Below are 11,451 nucleotides of genomic sequence, written 5' to 3'. Positions count from 1 at the left end.
TGAAACAGATGAGGGAGAAAACTGTTTAAAAGGGATATGTGATTAGGTATTTTTGTCATGACAGGAGTCCAGAGCGAAGGCTGTATAGTGGAGTGGACCTGGGGGAGGGTTTGTAAAACAATGAAAGAACTGTTCTTTTACTTTTCAAAGAGAAGAGTGTACTGGGGCAGGGGGAGGGTTTGGGAGGCAAGAAAAGTGCAACAATGAATGAATGAATGAATGAATGAATGAATGGAAATCCAAAGTCTCTGTAAATTTTCACTGAAATTAATAGTAATTTTTTTTAAAAAACACTCTTTTTAAAAGATAGGTCAAACATTAATTCTTGGATGTAGGAAAGGTACTGAGTCCTGAGAATAAATAAAAACAAATCCACTCATGTGCACAGATTGTAGTGAAGCTGTAAAGCATCAAAGGCAAACATCTTAAAAAGAGAATTTGAAAGTCTAGAATCAGAGGCAGTTTACTTGTGTATAAAGAGGGTAGTCTAAAGGCATCAGCTTGATGCCATTCTGAAGTCCTGACTCCATGGTGGGTTTTTAAAAGCTGCATTTCCCCTTGAACCTTGGGCCTGACTTTGGGCCTATATCCTAATAACAGTATGTCTTGTCTTTGCAATCTCACAGGGGCAAAATATCATAAGCTACTGTTAAAGGGTCTTTTTTCAATGTAGTCAAACGTACATGTAAAATATGACAGATGGTCCCTGAAGTGCACTACCAGACCCTTAAAAAGAGAATGATTGATGATGTGACTTTACTAATCACTCAACTCACAGACACGAGAACTGATTCACAGGTGTCCTTTCAGCAGGTTTCCAGAGGCTGTCGTCACCCAAGAAGAGATTGCCCATCTTTCTCCAGGGGAGTGGCTGGCAGATTTTACTAACACATTACCTGAAAAATCTGTCCTGTCACACCCTAGGACCACCCTGTAACAAAGTGAATGGCACGAGCCTTTGACCACTCTCTAGTGCTGCTGAAAACAGAACTACCACAAGTGGATGGTTTTAACAAACAGCAGTTCATTCTTTTATAACTCAGGAGACTAGAAGTGTGAATTCACACTTAGCTGTGGGGAATATTAGGACTAAAGTGTTTTAACTTTCTTGATTTTATTGGCAACATGGTGAAGAAACTAAATATATACTATATGTAAAAAGTGAATAATAACATTTTAATAATCACTTGAACATCAGAAATGGATTTTTAATAAACTTAAAAATATTAAATAAACTTAATCAAACCAATAAGAAACACCTATTTATGTAAATAAGTAAAACAGTCTAAGCTATGAAAGAAAAAAATTAATAATAAAATATCCATAAATAGAATAAATTGGTCTATGAATATATAGGTTTATCACAATGGATAACAAAACCAAAGTAGAGAAAAAATTCAGCAATAGTTCATTTAAAAGAGATACACCTAAAATATGTTGTTGTGTGCAATCAAGTAACTTGTGACTCATAGAGACACTATGTATAACAGCTCTGAATTTTGCTCTATCCTGAGACAGCTTCATTGTCTCTGACACAGCTACCCCTATTACCCCAGACAATGAGCCAATCCATCTCATCAAGGGTCTTCCTCTCCTGTGCTGACCCTCCACCATGTCAAGCATGACGTCCCTCTCTAAGGACTGGTCCCACCTTGCAACATGTCCAAAGTATGTGATATGAAGCTTCAGAATCCTTGCCTCCAAGGAGCAACCTGGTTTAACACTCTCTAAGACAAAACTGTCTGTTCTTCTAGCAGTCTGTGATCTATTCAATACTCTTCTCCAGCACCACAGCTTAAAGGCATCAATTCTCCTTCTATCATCCCTAGTCACTGTCCAGCTTTCTGATGCACAGCATGTAATCGTGAAGACCGTGGCCTGGATCAGGCACACCTTAGTCTCCAGACTGACATTGTTGCCATTCAGTACTCTGGAGCAGTCCCTGAAAGCAGACTTTCCCAATGCAATATGTCTTTTTATTTCCTGGCAGCTGGTACGAAAAGTTTTGATTGTAGAGCCAAGTAAACATTTTGAGTAAAGGTATGGAAAAGATATACCAGATAAAAGAACACTGAACTGGAGGAAAGTGTGAAACACAATGTATATGACTTTTGCATGCAAACCAATCAATATAAACCAGGAATTTTTAAAAAGAACACTGAAGAAAGGAAGTTAACTAGTGACATCAGTCAAAACAGAGACTGAAAAAAGACAGAAGATATTCATAAACCCACCATCACAGAAAGTATTTTTAAAATGTAATTGCAGCTAATAAGTACTAGATCTGCATGATAAGAAAAGCAGTAAGACTATTTAAAAAATTACTAGCAAAATTAAGAATTTAATCTTATGAGTTTATATTTAGACATCTGTGCCTAAAAGAGAAAATTCCTATTTTTTTGCTAAATACATAATAAAATTAGCACACTAAAGAGTCGCAAAACAAACCTCAACTAATGTAAAATCACTGATATCAGATATGCATTCTCCACTAAATAATAATATACTATCAGAATTAAAAAGCATAACTCTAGATGATTAAGGATTATCCTAGATTAATTTAAAAAATATTAACATTCAACAGTATTAAAATATTCCATATCAAAACTTATGAGAGACAAGAGAAACACAAATAATGGGAACAAAAAGGGGCCAAACTACATGTGAAACAAATTTTTTTTAAAAGAAAGAAAAAAACAAGGAAAAGAGTAGTATGGACAATTTTATACATGTAACTTTAAAACTAAGAGGAAGTGGACAATTTCAAAGAAAAAAATATAACTTACCAAAACTGACTCAGGAAGAAATAGAAAACCAAAGAGACCTATAACCATTAAAAAATTTGAATCAATAGAATAAAATCTACCCACAAAAACAACTGAAGAAAACAGAACAACAAAATCCCATCAATGCTTGAAAAGATTTAAAAAGTAAATTCTACTACGAATTATGTAACCCCATACAGAAACTATTCTTGGCGAAATTGTCAAGGGAAAGGAAAATAGCTCCCCAGTTCATTTTGTGGGGTTAAAATAACATATACAAATAAAAAAAATACACCAGCACGATTTGAGAAAAATAAAAGTATACTTCAATTTCAAGTAAGACTCCTAAATAAAATATCAACAAATTGTATCAATCAATTTGTTATTTTAAACATATCCTAACCAAACAACACACTCAAGTCACTTCTGTTTACATGAAGAATAAATGGTTTAACATTAAAAATCTTTGGATTATCATCAGATTAAAAGGAGGGAGGAGAAATACTCTAACATCATCTCAATAAATGATAAAAATATTCACTTTATTTAAAAGCCAAGCCACAACAAAAAATTCAACAATCACAACAAAACCTGGCAAATCAGACATCCAGGAAAATTTCGGTATCTTAATAAAGGATTCACAATCATATTTAATTTGAAACAATAGAAACTACACTGTTAAAGTTAAAAATAAGGAAAAGATGCTCCCTATCACTTCATCTACCTGACACAGTTAAACAGGTTATAAACTATGCAAAGAGAAGTCAAAATATTTGGATTGGAAAGAAAAAGAAACAAAGCTGGTTGCTACTGGTGGATTATCTAATCATCTACCCCAGTAAACCTGGAAAAACCTACACTCTATTCTAACTAATTCAAATCAGCTCTAGTGCTGGAGATAAGACGGGCACACAAAAATCAACTGTGCTCCTAAGAACAGGCAGAGGCTATTAAACGTCACATTTAAAGAAGTTGTCATTTTTGATAGAAAAGAATAACATAATCCAAGAACAAATACAAGGAGTAGTACCACTGAAGTAAAAAAATTTTAACTATATTAAAAGATATAAAAGGAAAATGTAGAAGTGGCAAAACAATATTCTCCACCAAAGAACGAAAAGATTCCATGTAGGCTTGGATTTCTTCCAATTTAATTTTGAAATCCAATATTGGTGTGCTATATTTCTGAGTCGCAGTTTGGATTTGGAATAACTGGAGTGAACAAAAATGCTGGTTTTTATCAAGTCTTTCTAAAATACATACTGATTTTTTCTTTGTTTGTTGTTTTCTGCTGTCAGTAGCCTTTATTCATGTGGGGGTCCAGGGAGCTTAAGATGTACTTGCCCAGTGGAGCCCCCACCCCACCCAACTGTGTGTAGTCAGGGCAGGGTGGAGGAGGAGGGTGCTGGCCAGACACAGGTGGAGGCAAAGGGTCCAGCAGGTGCACAGAGTGGTTCACCCAACTCTGACCTGAGTGGAAGGAGGGAGACAGAGTCCAAAGTCTGAGATTGGCTGGCACCCACATTTAATTGTGGGCAGAGCGGAAGCCAGGAAAGGAGCAGGAAGGAGTTAAGAGTGATGCCTGCCTGCCTCCCACATGGGGGTGGCTGGTCCTGCAGACAGCTAGTTCTACCAAGTGCAGGCAGGGTTCAGTTCACTTGGCAGAGCCCACATCGTGTGCATGAGGAACCTATAGGTGAGAAGCTGGGATGTAGAGGGAGTCAGATCTGCAAGGCTAGGGGTGCATCCACGTGGAAGGACCTCGCGTTGCAGGACCATGGGGGTGGTGGGTTCAGGAGGCTCCACAGGGTGGGAGCTGGGAGAGGATGCAGTAGGCAGGACAATGTTTCTAGGGCAGATGGTCCAGGTTACAAGGAGTGGGGTCTCAAAGGCGTGCTGGGCCCTAATTCACTCAGTATCCAGATGTGAATGTGCTGAGGGGGGTGTGGCCCAGCACCTGATCCCTGACCAGTCATGGTTCTTCTGCAGAGTTCACATTCTAGGAGACCTTTTGGGGTCCCCTCTGCATGCTGGCTACACTGACCAGGTTCAGGGATGTCTGGACGACTATACTGATGCTCTGCTGTCTAGACCAGTGCCTTGAACCCCTTCGGCGGGAGCTCATCTGCCACTTGGTGGGCTTCCCCCTGGGCCACATCCCCAAGCGGTTCATGTAGGACATGGTTCCATGTAGGATACTTTCGGCTTCGGATGCAGCCTGTGACAGTTGACTGTGAAGAACATCAGGCTGAGGAGAATCAGGAGTCCTGGGGTTGGGCAATGCTGATGCTGAGGAAGCTGAAGATGAGGTCGGTTTTGGTGAGGTGGCGGAAGGATGACCAGAAGGAGAAGCCCATGCAGGGGAAGAGGGTTAAATACCTCCCAGAGCCAGCATCATGAAGCCCATGCCCAGGTGGATGAGCACCGTGACTTGGCCCACACTGGCGCACTTATTCCTCTGACAGTCCAGAAGCCCAGGTAACCAGAGAAGGAGCCCTCAACATAGGTCACGCGCCCGTGGCTCACAGTGAGCACCATCACGGCTACAACGACACTGAAGACCGGGGACCAGCCCTGCAGGACAAACTTATGGTCCTCATCCCAGGAAGGACCAAGGTCTCCTCCAGGGGTGGAGTGGGGATCAAGTCCATGGCCAACATCCCAACCTCCTGGAACCTTTCCAATTGTCCAATATATACTGCTTTAATAAAAAAAGGGAATTAAAACAAAGTTTTTTAACTGTAATTTTTAACAAGAAGGACTAATATGCTGGTATGGCCATTCACTTTGAAATCACCAAGTAATGTGCTAGAAACAAAGTTAAAATATTATTATCTTATTAAGTAAAACAAAAACAAATGATTGTAGAGACACAGCAGGTTTATAGAAATAAATTTTATTGGGGAAAACTCATATGGAAAAATTTTAGACTCATCGTGTTCTGAAATGCACAAGGATCTGAAAGGCTGGGCCCCAGATTCCAGGAGAGGACCTCAACTTTGACTCTTGAGGATGAGGTGTGTGAGTGGTAAATGTCAGCCTCTTTGGAGTTTTTCCATGGTGGAGCTCTGTCCTTGGGGACTTTGTCTCAACACTGGCAGTGGCCACAGTGTCCCTGGCTTCAGCCTCTTTCATCCACTCAGAAAAACACACTATTCTTCTACTTTGTTATAGCTGCCACTAACTACCCATTTCCCACTTCATGTTACATACAGATGTCATGACCTCCCTGTGTTCAATTCGTGTTTTCTCCAGGCAGCAAAATCAGCAGAGCATTCCTCCGATCTCATGCCACATATGCAACTATCCCATAGCAGTAGAACTCCACAGATTTGTCTCTCATTGTTTGTGTGACTCTGTCATATATTTTTACTTCTAAGTATATTATAAATCCTACTGTTAAGATATCTTTAGATAAATTTCAAAAAAACAAGAAACACAGTCTTTTCCCCTTTACTGTTTTATTTGTACTATTTCTTTCTTTATTTTTAGAAATCCACTTCCTAAACAACATGTCTCTAATGTCAACAGTTATAGAAAGGCTTCAGGCTTTTTATTCATAGTGTTCCTACGAGTCATGTTCAACTTGAAAGCAATCAGCAGCAGCAACAACAACAACATTTATTTATTTATTCCTATGACACATGCTAGGAAGGCTTATCCTTGGAAAGGGACACCATGCTTGGAAAGGTTGAAGGTCACTTAAAGAAAGGAAGACCCATAGGGAGACAGAATGACACAGTGACTGCAACAATGGGCTCCGGGGTATCAGAGATGGTGGGGATGGCACAGGATAGGGCAGGGTTCAGAGCTGTTCTTTACAGGGTTGCTATGAGCCGGACTCGCCTCGATGGCATTGAACAACAACAACAATGTGAGATCTGCTAGGCTAACTAAAAGGTTAGCAGTTCGGACCTACCAGGTGTTCCATGGCAGAAGGATGGACAGTGTCCTCCTGTGAAGAAGCCTTGAACCTTGATGGAAGGTACCATGTAGCACCGTCAACTCAAGTAATGGGGTTTGCACACCAACTTTCTGAATAGTATCATTTCTTGTAGAATGAAGGACATTATCTAGGATTCAGTTCTACTGGAGATAAAGCTCTCAATATTTATTTATCTATTGAGGGTACCATGGACTGCTAGGAAAACAAACAGATTCATCCTGGAAAGGGTCAAACCAGGCAGCTCCTTGGAGGCAAGGATTCTGAGGCTTTGTCTGACACACTTTGGACACGTTGTAAGGAGAGACCGGTCCTTGGAGAGGAACATCATGCTTGGGAGGGTGGAGGGACAGTGTAGGAGGGGAAGGCCCTCTATGAAGTGTACTGATTCAGTGACTGGGGTAATTGGGATGGGTGTATTGGAGACGGTGCGATTGGCACAGGACAGAGCGGAGTTTAGGTCTGTTGAACATAGTGTCACTATGAGTCACAAGTGACTCGACGGCACATAACAACAACAACAACAAAAGTATCCATAATTCATACTCAAATATGGAAGATATATATGCTTGATATTGAATTCTCAGGGTTGTATCTATTTCAGAACTTTAAAGAAACCACTCCATGGTTTCTGATCAGAGGTCGCTGGGTATTTTTTTTCAAATATTTTTTTTAACCTATAAGCAATGCCCTTTTCAAAAATGATTAAGGCAGACTCCATACTGACTTTATTTATGGCTACTTCAGCTGGCCCAAATTCTAATCTCTTCCTCTTCAGCACTGGGGGCTTGTTTATTCTGCTGTAACTTTAGAAAGCTGAGCCTCAATGAAGAAACAATCCTAATCTTGGGCCACTGTTAGACACAGCTCATGAACAGATTTCTCTGTCAATGAATCACAGTGCTGTATTGTCTACTGCTTGTTACAAAATTATAACAAGTTTTATAGTTGCTTTTAATGAGAGAAGTAACTTAATTCCAATTAATCTCTCCCATCATTGCATAGAGGCCAAAGTTGCATAGTTCTTAAAGAAACTAGTTTCAGAATGGATGAGGGAACTCTAGTGGGCCAGTGAATAAAGAGATGTGCTGCTAACCCAAAGAAACACTGTTCAAATCCACCACTTGCTTCTTGGAAGAAAGATGGGCAATCTTCCGTGAAGTTAACAGCCTTTGAAAACCTGCTGGAGGATTAGCTATGAGTCAGTGCTAACTCAATGACACCTAAAGTAACAACAGCTCTCAGGATGGGGAGCTCTGGTGGCATAGTTCATAGGAAGTTGCACAGTCAACCCAAAAGCTGAGTTTCCATGGTGGTTCAAATCCACCAGTGCCTCTGAAATAAACAGGGTAGCCTCCTCACAGCACATATACAGCCTTAGAAGCCTGATGGAAGGGCTATGAGCTAGACCCAATTCAAAGGCAGTGAGAAATGAAGACCTTGTGATAAGTTCTCAGAAGAGAGAAATGAGGCATTTCCATTGCTTCTCAAATGTATTTACTAAAATAATTTCCAAAAAAGCTTCTACCAATCAAACTAAGACACATACACACAGAGGGAGCTCTGAGCAACTACTGGTAAGAAGCTGCTCTGCAATCCCCAAAGCAAGTAGTTCAAGTTCATCAGCTGCTCCATGGGAGAAAGATGAGTAATCTCCTCCCATGTGACTTACTGCTGCTGAAAACCCATTGGAGGGTTAGCTATGGGTCAGTTCTGATCAAACCAGCAGCACATTTATATGGTATACACACACAACCCCACCGCAACTCAACATGAGTCAGTGCCGCCAGGTCGGAGCCGCTGACCCGTGGCAGGATTTCAGAGGCTATAAACTGCATGGGTGGAGACTGCCCATCTTTCTCCCAGGGATCTGCTGGTGGATCCGAACTAGCATCTGCTAGATTAGAAAGACAATCTCTTTCCACTAGGCCACCAGAAAGACTTCAAAGAAAACTACTTCATAGGCGTCAGGAAACTGACAGGAAACACAAAGAAAAATGGAGTCAAATGAGAGGACATAAACTTGTCAGTGAGTGAAGAGAAGGAACTGAGGGGCTGGAGAGCTAGCAGAAGTTGAGCAAATGGGACTGTAACATGGAAACAATCTAGGACTTCCTGAGGAAAGGCGTCTGCCAACCACCAGACAACTAGACCGCAGAGGGAAAACGAAAAACTGAGGGGCAAGGTGCATTTTCATTTGTAATGTGTGATTTATCTTCTTTACCTCTATAGAAACCATAAGAGAACTAAGGGGCTAGATAGTAGTAATCTTAAAATCAGTAGCATAAGTAGCTGAAATACTGGATAACTTTATGTTGTTGCTATTTTTGCTGTGTAGGGGCTGTCCAGGCGGAACTGGTTCATACCTGGCCCCCAGCAGGTTTTTAGATGTTCTAAACTGCATGGTAGGAGATTACTCATCTTTCATCCTCAAAGCAGCCAATGTATTTGAATTCTGTGCTTTTGGGGTTGGTAAGTGCTGCTCCTTCCCATAAAGCCATCAGAGCTATTCTGAAAAAATATTCCTAAATTGCTTTATGGAAGGCATTATAACAAAAAGACAACTGGACGGATGATAGGATAAGCAGATGGTTTACAAAGTAGACCAAAAAGTAAGTAGCAAAGGGGATGCCTATGCACAAAATAATTAAAGATTTCCCATGATTTACCGTTCCATCTTCCATCAGCTTCAGACAAGAACCAAAATCTGCTAACCGAATATGTCCATTCATATCCATCAATATATTGTCAGGTTTAATGTCCCTGCAAAAAAAAAGAAAAAATATATTCCACTTTTAGTTGTATAATATAATGTTTCTGTATGAAAAATCTGTATTAGCTTTAAAATTACTACTTTAAGAACAATGATTTGACTTGAGTTCATATTTGAACTTTATTAAACAAACACAGAATCAGTAACCTCTTGAAAATAAAATGTGTTGTGACAATATTCATTCAGTTTAAAGTAATCTTACCATATTCTTTTAGCCTCTAAAGTGACTATGATATAAGTAAGCATGAAGAGCCATAAGTATCTGATACCGAGAAAAGGAACTATTCTCTGGCCTATAAAAGTGGACAAAGAAAAAGAATTCTACTTCCTGAATCCTGATTATAACACAAATCAATTGATTCTCAAACACTCCAGGTCGCAATACAAGAAACTGCTTCACAAAACAGATTTGAAAAACAATCATGCTTTGCCTAATAAATTACACACAAACACAGACCCTTCTCAGAAAATTGTGACTTGCAAGACAATCAGGTCTATATATTAAGGACGTTCTGATGGCCTAGTGGGTAGGGAGTTGTGCTTCCAACCCAAAGGCACACAGTTTGAATCCACCAGCTGTTCCTCTGGAAAAAGATAAGACAATCTTCTCTTGTGCAATTTACAGTCTTGAAATGCTGCTACCAGTCAGCTATATGAGTTAGTTCCAATTCAATGGCACATTAACAACAACATAGTTACAAAGTGAATTTTAACAGTTTTTGCATTTCACTAACGAAAAGTACTGCAAAATAGGGGCAACTTTGGTTACTATGAACGAACTAATCCAAGGAATGAAGGTTTGAATCGACTTCGAAGCATCTCATTAGAAAGGGTTGGCAATCGACATTTGAAAATCTAGTCACTGAAAAGCAAAAAAAACCACACCAAAAACAAACAAATAAAACACGCAAAAGCGATGAGGTTTTACTTTATTGCAACTATGGCAAAATCATATATAAAAAGATTTGTAAATAAGATTCTGAGGGGTAAGTCAAAGGCTGTTGTTAGATGTCTTCAAGCCACCTGCCTCTTAGAGTGGCCTCATATTCAACAGGACAAAAGTCTGTCCCATCCTGCACCATCCTAAATCTCTGCTGTGTGTAAGCCCATTGCTTCAGCCAGTCTGTCAATCCATCTTATTGAGGGTCTTCTCCTGTCTGATCTTCAACTGTCCCCAGCACAATATACTTATCCAGAGACTGACCCCTCCAGATAATGAATCCAAACTATGTGAAACGAAGTCTCACTCTTCTTACTTCTTTTTTTTCCTTCTTCTTCTTCTTACTTCTAAGGAGTACTCTGACTTCACTTCTTTCAAGATAGTTCTGCTTGTTCTTTCGGCTGTCCAGGGGATAGTCAATATTCTAACACTACAATTCAAAGACAGCAGTTCTTTTTCCTTACTCATTCTCCAGGTTTCACACCCATAGCAAGCAAATGAAAATTTCATGACTTGTATCTTTAAACTAGCTAGTGATCCTGAATGTTTAATCATGTGTTTGCTGGCCATCTGAACATCTTCTTTGATGATTCTGCCCCAGCAAAAATAGCTGTCAGTAAGACAGCAAATGCTGACAATGATGTGGAGAGACCAAAACACTCAACTCTACTCTATGTAATGTAAAATGGTGCAACCAGTATGGAAAGCAGTAAGGTGCTTCCTTAGAAGGTTGGAAATAGAAACACAATTTGATCTGGTAACTCACTAGAGATATATTGCAATGAAGTAAGAGCTGCAATGCACACAGACATATTCACACCCGTATGCATAGTGGTATTATTTATAATAATAAAGAACTGGAAACAATCTAAGTGTCTATGAATGGATAAATGATTAAAGAAACACTGGAGCTTTATATATCAGTTAAAGAAAACAAACAAACAACAAGAAAAATATTTGTAAACTATTGTACAACATTTCCTTCAAAGCAGCTTGAACTTCTTACTTCATCACCATAGGCTCTTGCTCA

At 39.6% G+C, this 11,451-nt stretch overlaps 1 protein-coding gene across 4 annotated transcripts in view; it reads right to left on the bottom strand.

Moving 5' to 3' along the window:
• CDC42BPA (CDC42 binding protein kinase alpha (DMPK-like)) overlaps positions 1 to 11,451 on the bottom strand; it is a 418,998-nt gene that overhangs the window by 193,991 nt on the left and 213,556 nt on the right. For all 4 annotated transcript variants that reach the window (XM_006897745.1, XM_006897747.1, XM_006897744.1 and 1 more), the window contains exon 6: positions 9,378 to 9,471. In XM_006897745.1, coding sequence (XP_006897807.1) covers positions 9,378 to 9,471 — 94 coding nt within the window. The remainder of the gene's footprint in view (positions 1 to 9,377; positions 9,472 to 11,451) is intronic.

The sequence above is a fragment of the Elephantulus edwardii genome, unplaced genomic scaffold, assembly GCF_000299155.1.
Source record: "Elephantulus edwardii isolate Elephantulus edwardi_28Jun2011 unplaced genomic scaffold, EleEdw1.0 scaffold00214, whole genome shotgun sequence".
Classification (NCBI taxonomy): domain Eukaryota; kingdom Metazoa; phylum Chordata; class Mammalia; order Macroscelidea; family Macroscelididae; genus Elephantulus; species Elephantulus edwardii.
The sequence above is the reverse complement of the archived record's forward strand: the minus strand, read 5'-3'. Positions and strand labels throughout refer to the sequence as shown.